The sequence below is a fragment of the Littorina saxatilis genome, linkage group LG17 (assembly GCF_037325665.1).
Source record: "Littorina saxatilis isolate snail1 linkage group LG17, US_GU_Lsax_2.0, whole genome shotgun sequence".
NCBI classification, from domain to species: domain Eukaryota; kingdom Metazoa; phylum Mollusca; class Gastropoda; order Littorinimorpha; family Littorinidae; genus Littorina; species Littorina saxatilis.
In genome coordinates, this window is record NC_090261.1 from 66,912,781 (window position 1) to 66,930,923 (window position 18,143).

General features: G+C 44.8%; 2 protein-coding genes across 2 annotated transcripts in view; both read left to right on the top strand.

The window, feature by feature from the left end:
• Positions 1 to 18,143, top strand: part of LOC138952270 (tryptophan--tRNA ligase, cytoplasmic-like) — a 306,357-nt gene that overhangs the window by 35,755 nt on the left and 252,459 nt on the right. The gene's annotated exons all lie outside the window — the stretch shown is intronic.
• On the top strand, positions 7,886 to 13,726 carry LOC138953382 (uncharacterized). The gene is made up of 5 exons (XM_070325182.1): positions 7,886 to 7,967; positions 9,453 to 9,682; positions 10,151 to 10,532; positions 11,988 to 12,296; positions 13,072 to 13,726. Exons 1-5 carry the CDS (start codon positions 7,886 to 7,888, stop codon positions 13,437 to 13,439), a joined length of 1,371 nt encoding a protein of 456 aa, XP_070181283.1. The 3' UTR covers positions 13,440 to 13,726.

The following is an 18,143-nucleotide window of genomic DNA, read 5'->3' on the forward strand; positions in this document are numbered from 1 at the left end:
GGTGTTCTTTAACTTGCTGTATTTGAGTTGTACCTAAGGTCAGTTGTAATTTAAGAGGACTTAGCTGATGCTTTTGTCTTGTGGTAATAACAATGCTTTTAGTTTTTTCTGGGTGCAGTATCATGGCATTTGATGTGCACCATTTCGCAACTTCGTCCAAAGTGTTCTTCAGGGAAGAATTTACTGATTCCAACGAGGTGTTACTGGTATGGATAGACGAATCGTCTGCAAAAAACTCGCATTTGACTTTATCATCCGATACATGTAAAGGCAAATCATTAACGTAAATACAAAAGAGAATAGGTCCTAATATAGACCCGTGAGGGACGCCATGTCTTACTAGTGCAGTAGACGAATTCTGGCATTGTAGAGTGACATACTGTGTCCGGTCAGCAAGATACGATTTAAAGAAGTCACAGACCGAATCGTTTCTCAAATAATAGTGTAATTTTTTCAGCAATATGGAATGATCGACTAAGTCAAATGCTTTCTTAAAGTCCAAAAACAATGCTCCTGTAACTTCAGACTTGTTCATTGCTGACAGCCAAGCTTCGCAGAGAGACGTAAGAGCTGTGTGGCAAGAATGCTTGGACCGAAAACCGGATTGAAACTGATGGAACAAATTTTGTTCTTCCATGTAAGCAAGAAGATGCTTGTGCACATGCCTTTCTAATGGTTTTGACAAAACAGGCAGTAAAGAAATGGGTCTAAAATTACTTGGGTCTGAGAGATCTTTACATTTGGGAAGGGGTATGACTTTGGCGCTTTTCAATTTAGACGGAAAAAAGTTCTGCTCAATACTAAGGTTATATACAAACGTGAGCGAATCCACAATATACGGTAGAGAAAGCTTCAATAACTTCACGGGTATTTTATCAGGACCCATGGACTTTTTATTCTCCAGGTTTTCAATAAATGTTCCGACCTCATGAACTGCAATCGGAGGAATGATAAACGCTTCATTGTTTATTCTGTTCCGCTGACAGAATTCGTCCAATTTTTCAAAACAGTCATCTCTATCCCGAGAATTTGTTTCTGCCACAGAAGCCTTCAATTTATCCGCTAAAGATATAAAATGAGGCCAGTTTACATTTGAAGAATTTGACAAATTTACTGAAACTGAATTTTTATTGTTCAGTAAATTCATCAAAAAGTGGCATGCTAATTTCAGGAAATTTACACATTTTCCAGAATGTTTAGGATATTTGTAAAATCCCCGAGTGAAACAGGAAATTTACAAATTTAGTGAAATGTTCAGGGATTTTGTAAATTTCCTGGTTTTGACAATTTACTGTAACATATATAAACAGACACACACACAGTCCCTCATTTAAATCCCGTATTTAAATCATCAATGTACATTTTGGCAATGATAATGCTGTGATCAATTATGTTATTTTTTATATTCATCTTATGATCAATAAGAAAATCACATTAAATCAATTCACAAAGTCATAACCTTAAAGAACTTCTTTGTGGTTGAGTCGGCCGTGAACTATGTCTTTATTTACTGATGGTTACTGTGACACATTATTGAACCTGCACTCTTGCAGCTTCATCCAACCAAAAGTCTTTATAATTGTGATTAAAGTTGATAAAACATGCAAAGAAAAAAAAAAAGAATGATGGAATGTGGGTGCCTAATGCTTCTGTATTTGTACATTACCCACGCCCTGTGTTTATGTCGTGCCGAAATCACGGAATTCCCGAATTCGCAGAATCGGAAATGTTTTTTGCCCATTTTGCGTTATCGGCAAAACGCTGCCCATTTTGCGAAATCGGCAGCGTTTTGCCGAAAATGCGTAAAGGCTTCTAAATCTTGCCCACTTCACAAAAGCAGCAGCCAGGGACCAAAAGTAAATTTTAAGGGGCTTATTGTCCGTCAGGCCTTAATTGCCTATATTGGACATGAATTGGTTTATACGATTCGAGTTTTTACGCCCTCACGGCTTTTGATGTATGCGTGTTTAGGTGGTATCAGCCATCTGCACTTATGGTAGAATGACCAAGATCTTTAACGTGCCATTGTGGTGACACGGGGGTGGGAGATGGATACCGTCTCTGGGTCTGCACATAAAGTTGACCCGTGTCAGTGCCGGCCCGGATTCGAACCAGCGACCTTTCGATCACAAGTCCAGTGCTCTACCACCTGAGCTACCCGGGCCAGGGACCAAATCCATAGCCCCAACATATAGCAGCCTTATGTGCTGACGTAACGGCACTAAAGTCGGTGGGCTCCATAAAGTCTCTTATTTCGAATGCATAAACTGCGCATAGAGCCTTATATGCCCGACATAAAGTTATAGCAGGCTGTTAGGAAACGCTGCCGTTGCTGAACTTTGGTTCAGTTTTGTGTGTTGCATGTAGTTGACTTATTTGTACTTTGTGGGAAAGTACCGATATTATATTTTGTAAACACAATATTTATGTTTGAACGAGAATGCAGGTGAACTTTCTAGTCCTGTCAAAACAAGTTGTTTACCACGTTGTTTTGAGTCGTGGGTTCGTGGCGTTCGCTCGGATTAAGTGCGTCGGCGCTTTTGATGTACGTCACAGAGAACGTCACTGTTCTAGTCCATAGACGGCTCGTATAATGTAGTTGTATCATGTTCGGTCTGGAATATTCTCGAGATTGAGTATTTGCTATATAGGCCAGCGCGATTTGTATGTAAAAAAGCTTCTACTTTGAGTTCTGCTACGATGTGCAGTTGTATGTATGGAATGCTAAATAAATCCTCGAACTCAATTTGACGAGTTGTTTTCTGCTGCTGCGAAGACGGGCGACGTAGAATAAAAGAACACAACTATACGACGTTTGAGAACTTGTGGCAATCTCAAGTGTCGTGTAACAATTGGGGGCCAAGCCAAGGATCTACGTTTAACGCCAAGGGTTTTCCAGCAACAAGGACCAGTGTCAAGACAGTCACAGGAGGTAGCCATCAATCGGGTGTATCCTGAGGGATCAGTATTGAGACTACGGAACCGTGGATTCGGTGTGACTGGTGAAGAGTTTGGTAATCGCCGCAGCTCGGTACGGTGAGCGACGCCGGAGTGTATCGGGATTACAGAGGTTAGCTGCTGTTTGGACGAGTCGGACTTCGTCGCGGAGCTAGTGCATTAATACTACGAAATACGACTGAGGTACGTCGTGTACGTATCGTGAGCAGAGTGCGCCGTCACGTTAGACGAGGAGGGTGGCAGCCTGCGTCTACGAAGGTGACCAGCGACGAGAGAAGCATCGGAGGTGCAGTAGAGACTGTGTTCTTCTAGAAGACTACATTCGTCTACGTTCGGGGCTGTGAAAGAATACAGACGAACGCACCGGAAAAGACCAGAATGGCTGAGTTCTGGGGAAAAGGAATTGAACTGGGACTAAAAGGCAAGCAGTTGACGGAGTTCGTCGAGTCCCAGACACGACTGCTGGCGCAGCGTGAAGAAAGACAAGCGCAGCATGAAGAAAGACAAGCGCAGTGTGAAGAAAGAGAAAGAGAAGCACAGCGTGAAGAAAGGCAAATGGAGCTGAAACGCTTAGAGCTCCAGATAGAAATGGAGACGAAGCGCTTAGAACTTCAGACAGAAATGGTGCGTGTTCAAAATGAGCATGAGGCACCACGCCAAAGAGATAACCAGCAGCAAATGTTACACAGGGCACCGAAACTTCCAGCATTCGCTGACGGGAAGGACCAGATCGACTGCTACCTTGCAAGATTCGAGAGGTTCGCTGAGAGTGCTAGATGGCAGCGCGACGACTGGGCGATTCAACTCAGCGCACATTTGACTGGGGCAGCACTTGAGGTCTACACTAGACTCTCAAATGATGACGCCAGAGACTATGATGTACTGAAGGAAGCTCTGTTGCGTTGCTACAACTTCACTGTAAGGGGCTACCGTCAACGCTTCCGCGAATGCCAGCCATTGTCTGGAGAGACACCGAGCCAGTCTGTGGGGCGCCTGTCGTCATACCTGCAGAAGTGGGTGGAGTTATCAGGTGAAGAGCAGTCATACGAGAGTCTGCGGGACTTGATCGTGAAGGAGCAATTCCTTAATGCCTGCCCGAAGGACCTGGCGACCCGCTTGGAAGAGCAAAAACTGCGGGGTTTGAAGGACATTACTGATGCTGCTGAGCGTTATCTCATTGCTCATGGAAGGACCCTGGGGACGTCAAAGTCAACTAAACCTTTCCAGAAGAGCGGAAACCAGGCAAACCAACCTGCCAAGGGACAAACTGAGTCCGCACCATCATCCAATGAAGGGCAGAACATAACGTGCTTCCATTGCAATGCCAAGGGCCACCGAGTCGCCAACTGTCCCCAAAAGAAAAATAACGGACATGACAATGACAAAGCGCAAGAACATCGACGGAGATATTACGACAACAAGAGGCAAACGAGTGGCTCGAACCAACAAGTATGTGCGAGCAGCGTCATACTTCCAAGGGCTGCCGAGCAAGTGGCTACACCATCGGACGTGGAAGGATGTATATCTGATGGCCAGCTTCTACTCGCCAATGGCAAGTCAATCTCTGTCGTCGCCAGCGCAGCTGTGTCAGTGTCGAACATGCCCGTGTCGAAGGGATTTGTTGAGAAGCAGGAAGTGACTGTTCTCAGAGATTCGGGCTGCAATGGGGTCATCGTCAAAGAGGATCTGGTGCCAACAGAGAAGTTCACTGGTGACTTCAAGTGGACGCTCATGGCTGACAGCAAATGCGTGAAGGCACCAGTGGTAAAAATCCAGATCGATACTCCATACTTCACCGGAGAAGTTGAGGCCGTCTGCCTGAAGAAGCCCTTGTACGATCTATTAATTGGGAATATTGGGGGTGCGAGACGTCCTGGTGACCCTGATTTCGAATGGAGAATGGGCTCAGCTCAGCCTGCTGCTGAAGAGGAAGACCCACTGCCATTCGCGAATGAAGATATCAGCGAACTGTTACGAGATGACAGGGCCACTGTGCATCGCCGCGACCAGCCGCAGGTTGTAAGCGCTGTGACGACCAGAGCCCAGGCGAAGAAGAACAAAACGACTACGCCGCTTAGGGTCACCAACAGTTCTGCAACTGCTGTCGTGGACAGGGATTGGCTGATTCAGCTACAGGAAGCTGATTCGACCTTAACAAAGTACAGGAGTCGTCCTGTCAAGGAGATGACTAAGGGCGAAGGCACTGTGCACTTTGAGGTGAAGGCCAAGATCCTGTACAGAGTGTTCCAGCACGCGAGAGTCAACGGTGGGAAGCCATTACGTCAAGTTATGGTGCCTCAACCACTTAGGCGCCAGGTGATGGAGGTGGCCCACGACTCTATTATGGGAGGTCACCTGGGTGTCAAGAAGACATCGGACAGAATCCAGGCTGCGTTTTACTGGCCAGGACTGCATGCAGATGTGACTCGATTCTGCTGATCGTGCGATATTTGCCAGAAAACCATACCTCGAGGAAGGGTCCCGAAAGTGCCGTTGCAGAAGATGCCTTTGATCGACCGACCTTTCAAGAGGGTGGCCATTGACCTCATCGGCGAGATCAAACCGCCAAGTGAAGAGGGTCATCGTTGGGTACTGACCCTGGTAGACTATGCAACCAGGTACCCAGAAGCCGTGCCTCTGAAGAAGATTGACACCGAGACTGTCGCCGAGGCACTTGTGGACATTTTCAGCAGAATTGGGGTTCCTGAAGAGATCCTCACAGACCTGGGGACACAGTTTGTCTGTGAATGCATGGAAGAGGTCAACAGGCTGCTGAGCATTCGTCACTTGACTACGACAGCCTATCACCCGATGTGCAATGGGCTGGTCGAAAAATTCAATGCGACGCTGAAGTCCACGCTTAAGAAACTATGCAGTGAGCAGCCAAGGCAGTGGCATCGCTACATCAATGCCTTGCTATTTGCATACAGGGAGGTGCCACAAGAGTCCACTGGATTCTCCCCGTTCGAGCTGATGTACGGGCGGACAGTGAGAGGCCCGATGCAAATACTAAAGGAATTGTGGACGAAAGATGTGGACACACCTGAAGTGAAGAACAGTTACCAGTACGTGTTTGAGTTGCGAGAAAAACTGGAGGAGACTCTCGAGATTGCTAGAGAAAACTTGAGAAAGTCTCAGGATAGCGGAAAGCACTACTACGACCGCAAAGCCGTAAACAGGAAGTTTACACCAGGTAACAAAGTGCTGATACAGCTTCCCACTCATCACAACAAACTACTGATGCAGTGGAAAGGCCCATACGAGGTTGAGGCCGTGGTAGGGATCAACGACTACTTCATGTCGGCAAGAAGTCCAAGATCTACCACGCTAACCTCCTGAAACTGTATGTGGAGAGACCTCCGGAAGCAGTACAGGTCGCAGCAATTGTGGAAGAACCAACCGAAGTAGACGAGTTCGACGGTGAGAAACTACTGGAGTTGGGAGACCTCCACAAGAAAGAGGGAGTGGATGACGTCAAGCTAGGACCTGACCTGACGGAAGATCAGCAGAAGGAGCTGCATGATTTTATGGGCGACTTCACCCATAGGTTCTGTGATGTTCCAGGCTCTACGTCCTTGGTTGAACATGAAGTCCACCTCACATCTGACGTTCCTGTTCGCTCAAAACCATACCCTATCCCGTTTCAGGCTCGGAAATCCTTGAAGAAGGACATCGACAACATGTTGAAGATGGGGGTCATCCGTGAGTCATCATCCCCTTACTCATCTCCCGTTGTTGTTGTCAAGAAGAAAGACGGCACAAACAGGGTATGCATTGACTTCAGGAAAGTCAATAAGATCACCGTGTTTGACCCTGAACCAATGCCGACGGCAACTGATCTATTCCGACAGTTAACTGGCAGTAAGATCTTCTCAAAGATCGATCTCAGCAAGGGATATTGGCAGATTCCTGTGCGCGAAGAGGACATACTAAAGACCGCCTTTGCAACTCCAGACGGAACGTATGAGTGCCTGCGGATGCCTTTTGGCATGGTGAACAGTGGTGCTACCCTGAAGAGGGGAATGCGAAAAATGCTCAAAGGAATGAAGAATGTTGTGTACTACTGGGATGATCTGCTAGTCCACACGGAGACCTTTGCGGAGCATTTGGAGACTTTGAGGGAACTGTTTTCCCGCCTGACAAAAGCTAATCTGACCGTGAGACCCAGCAAGTGCATTTTGGGGACCGACAACGTTGACTTCATAGGTCATTCACTGAAGGAAGGTCAAAAGGGGCTTTTGTTGGAAAACGTCACCAAGATCCTCAATGCGCCACGTCCTGAAACCAAGAAGCAGGTGCGATCCTTCCTTGGATTGGCTGGGTACCATTTGCCGCAGACAGTTTGGAAAGCCCGTCTCCTGATAAAACTTGGCTTTCGTGGTTTGGAAACTATATCCATTCCGGTACCCTCGCCATAAAGGTATAAGTCACTCTCTTGCTGGTTCTGCATGCTGTGTTTGATGTTATAAATTCCCGTATTATTATTATTATTATCATTATTATTATGTACCGCGATCAGTTCGCCACACACATCTTGAAAAGATCCGCATGCGTAAAAACTGGCCCAAAGTCAAGATAACCCGCAGAACCGGCGGCAATGCACCCTTTTGATTCGGCAGTTCGAGTTGCTCTTACAGTTCATCTGTACAGTTCCACGTCGTCGTAACGATTCAGTGGATGTAGGCGGTCAAGAAAGATCCGGTTGCTTCTCAAATTTCTTCTCATCCTGAATCGGCATGAAAGCAGCCGCCATTTTAAACGCTCCAATAGCGGGTTCCATAACTTTTATTGGAAGGAGGGGCCTGCTATAACTTTATGGCCGACATAAGGCTCTATGCGCGGTCTATGCATTAGAAGTAAGAGACTTTATGGAGTCCACCGACTTTATTGCCGTGACGTCATCAAATTAGGCTCCTATGAAGGGGCCATGCATTGGGCTCCTGATCGCGGTACATCTTTGCACAGCATGCAGAACCAGCAAGAGAGTGACCGATGCCTTTATGGCGAGGGTACCGGAATGAAAACTTTTTCCAAACCAAGAGGAAGCCGACTGCAGACGAAAGCCAAGTTTTATCGGGAGAGGGGCTTTCCAAACTGTCTGCGGCAAATGGTGTAAAACTGACCGGCGAAGCATCACAGCAAGAGCAAACAAAAGCTTGACGCATGCGCAGATACACAGAATGACGGGGAATCCCTTCCACTATGTACTGTTAAAAATAGAGCCGCTCATAGCTATTGCAGGCGCTATTTGTCCTCATGCATGCGGGCCGCTAAGTTCAATAGTGGGTTTCATAGCTATGGGCACCATAGCGCTATGAAATTCATAACGTATGTGCTGGCTATGCATTTGCTCCCAGTCCGTTAACTTTTGTGTCATCAGAACATTGCATTAACATTGCTTTACCTCCCTAATATGGATTTTATGGTCAGTGTTGGTCTGTGTCGAGCATAACCCCGAAAATTCTTGAAAACTACACAGTTTGCCATAACTTATCGATTATTGCGAGATATATCCTTTCTAGCATCTAGCTGTCTAAGTGTTATGATATCCAAGGCATTTGAGAACTTGAAAACATAAAAGTGACTGACGATTTCGCAAAATGGACAAGTTTTAGTAGCCTTTACGCCTTTTGCCGAATACGCGAAATGGGCAAAAATGTTGCCGATTCCGTGAATTCGGCACGAAATATACATACACTTGAACCCTGGCCGTTCACCGGTCGGTTTGTTTGATCTTATTCTGTTATCCAGGAAGTATGTTAAAGATAGTATATCGAAGACACCATTTTAGAAAGTTTTCGTACGATTTGAACCTTACAAAGTTCATGGGACATTCGCTGTACTGTAATTTAGAAACACCTGCAATGATTTGCTCAAAACTGCCCCGAAAGGTATTCCTTGTGTGTGGTCACATAATTACAACCCCAAACCTGAACTGTATAGTTCTTGGGGCGATTTGAGACAGTTTTCTTGTTAGATATAATCCCTTTAACTGCATGATGTTTCATCAGGAGTACAGATCATGTCGTCTTCTTTAGTTTTTGTCGCTCATTGTTCATTTCCTTTTCCGTGCAGTGTGCGGTGCTGGCCAATGGCAATGCAGCAACAACCCCTGTATCTCCATAGGACAGCGCTGTGACGGACACACACACTGTGGTGATGCCAGCGATGAACGAAACTGCGGTATGGATGGACAGACAGACAGACACGAGGCTGCAAGACAGATCATAGATAGACAGACAGGCAGGCAAACATATGAGGGTTCACAAACACACACACACACACATACACACACACACGCACGCACGCACGCACGCACACACACACACACACACACACACAGACACACACACACACACACACACACACACCCCCACACACGGCTGAGAGGCATGCAGTGGACAGTCATCTATGAACACTGGAATGTAGACAGGTAGACATAGAAGGAGCCCTCGTACATGTGTATTCTTCACAATGGTCCATGTTTGTTCCAGCAAACCTCTATAATGAACACCTGAGGATCAGTCCATCGCACTTTGCCAGCAATGGGTCTCAGGCGGTCACCTTGACCTGCACCTACACTGGCGGGAACCCCAGACCTGACCACTACGAGTGGAGCATCACAGCCTGTAGAGAACGGTCTTCAGGCAACATCTGTACCTTCACACCTGACCCCACAGCTGAGGAGTTAAAAACCGTCACGTGCACAGCTCTCCGCCGCTCTGTCGGGAACAGAAACGTTGTAGTGGGATCCATACGTGTTCATCTCAACATCTCGTGTGCGTATACTGTAATGTCAAGGTCTTCAAACAATAGAAGTATTATAAGCATTATTCTGACATCAGTAAATTGAGTTTTATTTGGAATTTCGACTTAAAAAATCAACAAGTGTAATATGAAACTCTGACCCGGATATTCTGAGTGCTTTTCAAGAGCAAGTGACACAAAGGGAACAACGACATGTATCGTAAATATTGAATTAATAACGCAGATGACTGAAGGCTGGCTTCCATCAGGAATTGTACAATCTGCCTCTAGGCAGGGGGTCAGATGACTGTGAAGGAGTCCACTCCTATACCATTCTCAGTTAGCACTCAAACAGTTAGCTACCGAAAACGACTTCGACAAAGTAATGTTAATGGCTCCAATCTCTGGACAATTTGTTAAAAAGAAACAAACAATTCGCTCCCAGCTCCGATCTCTGAAAACAACTGTGGAAAATGACTGTACCTTTGAAATTCTTTGTCTTGTGTGTCTGTCAGATCCTCCCCCAGACAAGCCGGTCATCCAGTCCCAGAACTCAGGCCGAGAGTACCTGCAGCCAGGTGACGTGGTGACCTGCACGGTGTCAGGGGGCAGTCCTCCCGTGGAGTCCGTTCACTTGTCCTGCCTTGACCCTTCGCTCCCTGACCAACACGACCAGAGATATGCGACAGCTGTGGCCAGCTCGGTCACAATAACAAATGCTGTCCAGGACGACGATGACGTAGAAATGACGTGTTTCTGCAACGCAACTTGGAGTTTAAAGCCGCAGTACTACCAGCTTACTTCCACTGCCATGTACAATGTCGGACGTAAGTACAGTTTTAGTGCTGAAAGTGACTACGAAAGTACTTTGTAGTCTAGTTCAGTACTGGAAGACATTACCAAGCAAAGAAAAGATAACTCTCGCAAAAAATCGGTAGTCCCAAAAACAGGGAAACAAAATAACACGCTTTCACCTTGTGCAGATAGGCAGTTCGAACGTGTCTTTGACGTTTTTGGTGTTAAAAACTGACCTGCGAATAAAGAGCAGACATCGGCCTCGAACTGCACCTCAATGGTTTTGAAGAATTCCAAGCCTTTTTTTATTGACTGTTATTTTCTGCAAATAATAATCACGATCATCAAGACTTGAGAAATAGAGTCCAGTCTGCTGAAAATACGATTTCTTGGTGGTTCTATCGTTAATCTTACCGACCTATTCACTTACATTAGCACCAGAGTGTGCGAAAGACTCCAAAATGCACATGAAACACACCAACCTCGCTACGCCAGGGCCATTTTGAGCGATCTCAGTCACTATCTATTTTTTTAATTAAATGCTTACGTAAATTTATGACGTCAAAAGATGTTCGAATTTTGTTTTCACAATAATGTTCATCAAGTGGATTTACAAACAATGAAACCACTGTAATCCGGAAAATTTCTGAATCCGCTAAATAACAATGGGTTCTTTCCTCCGTTAGATCGGGAAAGCCATATCTAGCATCATACATAAGTGTTCATAAACCTAAATATACCCTAAAGTCTTTGACAAAACTTATGGTCTGTTTCAAAGACTTTCAGGAATTTTCAACATTATAAATCGAGAAAACTAGACACTTTGAGAGAAATTTGGTGCACAAAACATTTTTCCTGATCACGAATCATTGTGTGAAACTTTCTTTATAACTTTCTTTCATGAAGTGTACGTATTTTTCTAGTAATAGGCGTGTCCCCTGTTTTGAGCGAACACTGTTTTCGTGGTACACTACCTGTTTTTTTTTAAATACACAGCGGCCATAATTTCTCTTTATTTGAATGAATTTCAACTTCAAAAAGATTGTTTGAGAGTGCAGATTAAAACAAATCAATGCATGAAGAATTTGAAAAAAACAGTTGGTTATACCTACTACTGGGTTAGGGAATTGGGTTTGGATAGTTTAGCTGCTGCTCTTTTTGTTTAGCATACTCACAATACAATAGTGTTTTGGGTAGTTCCATAACTATATCAATAGTATCGATTGTTAATTCCCTCTGCTTATCAGTTGGCTTTGCTTTTTGTTTAAAAAACATTTTCAACACGTTTGCAATGCATTTCCTACTCGGGTCTATGAAACATGCTTTTCTCTTTATCATAAAGTAGATTTTCAGCACGAGTCACTTAGCCTTTGCCTCTGCATTACCTGGTCATTAAAGAGTTTTTGTTCATAAAGACAACAGCATTATGTTGAAATGTTGACTGATATAGATTCTTGTACAACATTTCATGATATATTACTCATCAGGTGCGCCGCGGAAGTTGTTCAACGAGACACTGACCATGACTGGTGATGGTATCGTCTTCACACTGCAAGCCTACCCGGTCCCTGACCTCTTTGCGTTCACTCATCTTGGCGACTCAAGATCTGGCCCGGGGAAAGTGATGAACCCGACGCTGTTTTCGTCTAAATGCAGACAGAACACAGAAATGGAATATACTGTTAGCTGTACAATTGTGCCGTCTAGTCTTTCTGAGAAACATCTGGGTTTCTACCGGACGACTGTGTCCAATGCCCAGGGATATGTTGACGTCACGTTCCAGGCCCATCAAGAAGGTACTGTTGTGTTGACTTTTAATCTTACCAACTCAACAAATGGATCGCATTCAATCTAAAAAGCACTTTTTGCTATGGACTAATTTGTGAGTAAAGAGAAAAGAGGTAGCTAAGTAATCTTGTGTGATGAATAATATCTGATCGGGGATGAAAAGAAGTGCGCAAGTTTAGCTGTTCTGGGAAGATAATACATAAGACACACCTCAAAACGGCGTGTTATCTAGAGAATCTAACGGTTGTGTGCGTCGTTTACAGTAACAAAAAACTACTTTTTGGCCACCCAAGATAGCAATGAAGTTCAATGGTTAAATAAACTATCGGCAGCACCATTAAACCGGGTAGGGTCTATCCTCAATTTTCAATTTAAACTTGGCACACACAAACATTTGCGACAAATTGAGTACCCCGACATAACATTCATTCACCTATCATTTTGTTCAAACTTTCTATGCCATTAAAGACACCTCAGTTGGCTATCTGGCACACTTTTTAGATCAAATAATTTTTTTGCTGGCCGGACAAAAACGTAAAGTAACGATTAAAATTAGACTTAAATTCAGGATGGGCACAACTTTGCAACTTTTACATGCAGAAAAGTCGCATCAATTATCTGCCAAGAATAGTTTGCTTTTTTTGGTTATCTTTTGTATTTCTTGTGTTCTGGCACACCTAAAGAATTCATGACTTCGCATGCTGTCTCTCTACTATGCTCTTACAAACTTATGTGTTTAACAAAGAAGATATAAATAACAGGCTATTAACTTACCCTGAACAGACAGAGCAGTTGTAGAACGTCTGACCGTCAACGGGATGGAGGAAACGGTGACGCTGAACCGTGATGACCAAGTAACACTGGCGTGTTGGGCCTCGGGTCGACCAGTGCCCAGTGTCAGCATCACACGTGGCTACACAGTCTTCACCGGAAGTGACGTCCACTATGACAGGACGGGGAGCACGAGCAGTCAGGCTGTCCTGACACTGTCAGCTGCTCACTGTGATGACATGGGCACATACACCTGCACAGTCACCAACGGAATAGCTGGCTCGGACACAAAGACCATTCGCCTTAATACTAATTGTAAGTGCTTCGCGTGTCACTTTTCAGTAGGCTTACTTCTATGTTTCCAGATGGTGCTTGTCTAGATGGCTTTAGTGTCAAAAATGGCTCTTGTCATTGCTGTCTTGTTAAACTGTGATTTACACTTTGATAGGCTTCCTGTTGGAACTTAAATGTAATCTGACAAATCAGAATATGTTACATTCTAAACCCTGCTTGATTGAATTGCATGTTTTTCTTCTTGATTTCCACTGCAGGTCAGTCATCAACAGCAGTGTGGGTTATAGTTCTGGGGTCTGTTATAAGTGTCGTCGTCATCTTTGCCACGTGCATCGCGGTTTTCCTCTTGACTCGTCGATGTAAGTTGGCCGCTCTCCATTAATAAATAATTATTTTTTTAATGTTGATTTTATGTTGTTGTTCTCTTCGTTGTTTGGTTGTGAGTTACTTTGCTTGAATATTGCTACATGAGAGAGAATAAAAGAGAGAGAGAGAGAGAGAGAAAGAGAGAGAGAGAGAGAGAGAGAGAGAGAGAGAGAGAGAGAGAGAGAGAGAGAGAGAGAGAGAGAGAGAGAGATATTTAAATTTGCACTATTTTATCAAACTTGAAATTCGTCTGAAATGCGAAGACCGTTCAGTTTCAAGTAACCTTAGGCTTAGTGTTTGAATTTTTGGAAGGTTGAATACTTAGGATGACAGACGTGAATTGTTTTCTTTATTCCTAAAATTTGTCTGGCTGAACATTTGTTTTGAGCTGTCATTGAAGGTTTGAAACTGTCAGGTTGATGTAATGTGCACAAAATATATGACCTTTAGAGACACCCCCTAAAGGTTCATGAACACTTTAACTACAAATATTTATTTAACAATGATGATGATGTGGATGATGATGATAATGATGATGATCTTGCATCCCTCTCCTGTGCTGCTCAGACAAGGTGCGTGGGAGTGTTGACTCCATTGAGGCAAGGGCTTCCATCGGGACCAGCAGCTCCATTGAAGACCGAAGCTCCAATGTGTACGAAGAAGTCCCTGAACGACGAGTCAGCCATCCAGGGTACCACCCCCCTGTGCTTCCACAAGTTGGTGAGGAGAGACCAGTCCAGCAAGTCGCTGTCGATCAGGAACCACTTCCCCCACTGTCAGGACCTGTGCAAGACAGACCGCTGCCTGAACTGCCCGATGCTGCAGTTATCCGTTCTGTTGCCGAGCCGAGCTTACCTACACAAAACAGACCGCTGCCTGCAGTTCATGATGTTGGTCAGCAACATAGCCTTCCGATGCACCCGAATGAAGACACATCGCTGCCCACTAAGCTCCCTGACGCTGGGGTGCCCATCAGCACTGACCGCCAGCCTGACCCTGACCAAGCTGAGGAGATGGACTTGAGTGACCTGGTCTACACTTGTCCGTCACATTATGATCACACGCAGGAGATAACAGACGACGAACTGTATTCATATACACAGCTGGACACACCTCCTGTTGATGCTGGAGTAGTGTTCCAAAACGTAGCTTTCGGTGATTTTGATGATTCAGCGATCATCGACGACTTCAGCCTGTGTCCTGCCTCCGGGAACAGCTCGCGTTCACAAAAGGACCTCTACCTGCACCCCGTATTTGAAGGTGCAGACTAAGATTGTACTTAATCAAGAAACAGTATGTGAAAGGCCTGATGATTCATTCCTGCATTAACTTGTGAAGGCCGCGCTGAGGCAGTGCGTCGACGTGCATTGCGTCCAGCTCCTGATCAGACAGCTAGTAAAGCTGATCATATGCTTACACGGAATGATATCACCGATGTGTTGTTGTTTTTGTTGTTGAAAATCTTGCCACAACAGCATACACGACTTCATATTGGAACACTTTTAATATTGGTAAGTGTCAACCACACAAAATCAACAGTGAGACTCATTTTTTTCATAATGTTTATGGGCTGTGTTTTCATATTACTTGCACATCCTGAACCATGCCTTCCAATTGCCAAATATCCGGGGTATAGCTTCGGTCGCACCCGCGATTCCCAAAGAATCTTATCGACTTTTGACGTAAGCGTCACGCATGTTTTTCCTTTCTTTTCGGGTGCTCTTAGATAACGGTTGTAGATTTGCAAAGCTCAGTTATATCTCAACAAAACGGTGAGATAATTCCTGTATGTTGGGTTTTGTTGATTTGCTTAAAAGTATGGATAACTCCCTCGGAAAATTAGGAACGGAAAATACGCATGGACGGAATTTGTTAGATCGGGCAGTTCAACGACTTCTCTTGTGTTTGCTGCTTGCTCGTCCCCACAGCAATCTGTTGATTTCTCCCTTTCATTTTAACTTCGCAATCTTCCCTCAGCAACCAGCTGGGGTGTCTACCGTGCCAACATTCCGAGGTTCAAGCTCTGACCCTCTGACGGCCAATGCAGAGTTGGATATAGTTAGGCCTTGAGACCATTCTTCCTACCCTTTTGTCTAACCGAGCAGCAAACTGTTTGGGTCCGCTTTTGCACCTTATTTATGTGTAGTTGATGCCGTTGGCTCGAGAGCTCTCGTCTAACCCCTCCGACCAGACATCCCTCTCCCCATTCTTTGTTAGGGAGTTAGGGACGTATTCCCCTCCCTTCACGAGGGGCTCTTCCCTTGGAAATGTTCACCAGGGGCTTTGGTTATTTCCCACCTGACCCGCATTGCCAAGCTACACTAACGGGCCTTGAAGCGCACATCATCCAGCCCAAGCTGCAGCCCGCCTACATTCTGGTCCTGTAGCTAAGAACGACGCCTTCGCGGGAGGTCCTTCTTGCAGCAGTTTCGTTGGCTACAATGGATCCTCCGTCGGAAGCACCGCATTGTAGAGCAGACGCTGGACAGGGTAGATAATTTGGTGCCCGGGGTTCTCTGCTCAGAGCTGCTGAGCGCGCACAGGTAATCACGCTGTTGCCTTCCCGGCAATATTCTTCCCCTGGCCCTCTCTATTGATAATCTAGGACCATATTCTCTGCCAGGGCCGGACTAGGCTAAGAGGAGGGGGGGGGTTGCCAGTGGGGATCAGGGGGCGAAGCCCCCTGAAGCTGATGGGTAGGTCATATTCTGAGATAGCAAAATGGTCGCTCCTTGCATGAAACGGCATACAATAAACAATAATAACAAATGTTTTAAATAAGTGAGGTACATGTTTAGGCTAGGGGGGGGGGGGGTTGCGCAACCCCCATAACCCCCCCGGTAGTCCGGCCCTGTCTGCCGCTCTTTGCTTACTCTAAAGGACTTTGAGTGACGGCTCTTTTTTCTAGAAAACTTCCAGGTGAGGCCTTTTTGTTTCGCTCTGAACGTCTAGGCCTCACAGTCTGATTCGCAGGTTTTGAATGTCGATCGTTTAGTTTCAGGCCGACAGATTGATTACATGTTTTAATATCGCTTGACGCGACTTGTTAACTTTCTACTGGGCCATCTGCACTCGGCTAATGGCTAATTCCACACAGACCACGAATCCCACGATTCAAATTTTGGTCACGAACTCCCGATTTCGAAAACTCGTAGTTGATTCGTAGCAAATTCACAGTACATTCGAAGGCATCGTAACTGAATCGTAATCGATTCGTAGGTATTCCCAACTAATTCGGGGATTCGTTGCCAACATTTTGAAACGCTCAAAACTGTTGGCACGAATTCTCGATTGCTCAAGAATTGCATGAACGGACTACGAATATATACGAATCAGTTACGAACTTCACGAACTGATTACGATTTAACTACGAATCCTAAAATGTATCAATTCGTGGCGCGATTCGTGGCGCGATTAGTGGTCTGTGTGGAATAGGGCCATAACAGGCAAGCAGTACGTTTGTTCACGAACTTTTCGGAGAGTAACATTTTCGTGGAGTACAATTTTCATGCTCTGAGTAGTTTTGTTCGTACTTCATACCAGAGGAAAGTACCCCACGAATTATTTACTCTGGAGCAATCATCTCGTTACGAGTTTTACTCGGAGTACAATTTTCGTGGTGGGAGCAATTGTTTCGATCCTGGAGGAGTTCTTTTGTACAGCAGATGTACTTGGAGTAAACATTTTGTAACGAGATTTTTTCTCCGGAGTAAACTTTACGTGCATCATCTTCCTCAAATAGCACCGCTCTTCGAAATGCGAATGTTTAGAACCGCCAATAACCACAGATGCAAGATATAATCGATACATATTCAGATATGCTGAAGACGTACGAAGCTTGACCATTCGTAGACACTCAGTTCTGTAAACTGCACGCACCAACGCTTGAACTTTTTCTACATTTGCAGACTTTTAAAACAAGCGATTTATAAAACTTCATTTTTTGATGTTGTCAGATTGTATTTATTTGCAGAGTTGAACATTAAATATCTATGTACATACTATTTTTTTTTATCTCTCAGTTCTGTTATCTGGTTATTTGCTTTTTGTGATGTTTTAAGTATTATCATATAAGCTTGTAACATTATAAGATATTTGATGGGGAGCATATCGTCTTTTGTTTCACATTTATTGACCGCGGCCTTCGGCCTTGGTCAATAAATATGAAACAAAAGTCGATATGCACCCCGAGGACCGACAAAAAAGCTGGTCTGACAACAAACCACCAAACATCGTTTTTGTCATCATTTTGGTAGTGAGAAAATAAGTGCCAAATTAACACAGGGAGCCATGCTTTGAAACACGAGTTCCGTTTTAATAACTCATGGTCTGGGGCCCCAGCACGTTGTTGCAATCAAAGCTGGCGTGTGAAAGCAACTTTCTGTGTTGATTTCATAAAATGTTGAGATAAATATGTCAGGTTT

Coding starts and splice junctions, on each gene's coding strand:
- LOC138953382 (XM_070325182.1), top strand. CDS start 7,886: ATGCATTGGGCTCCTGATCGCGGTACATCTTTGCACAGCATGCAGAAC. Junction 7,968..9,452: donor CCGATGCCTTTATGGCGAGG/GTACCGGAATGA, acceptor TGTTTGTTCCAG/CAAACCTCTATAATGAACAC. Junction 12,297..13,071: donor GTTCCAGGCCCATCAAGAAG/GTACTGTTGTGT, acceptor TACCCTGAACAG/ACAGAGCAGTTGTAGAACGT.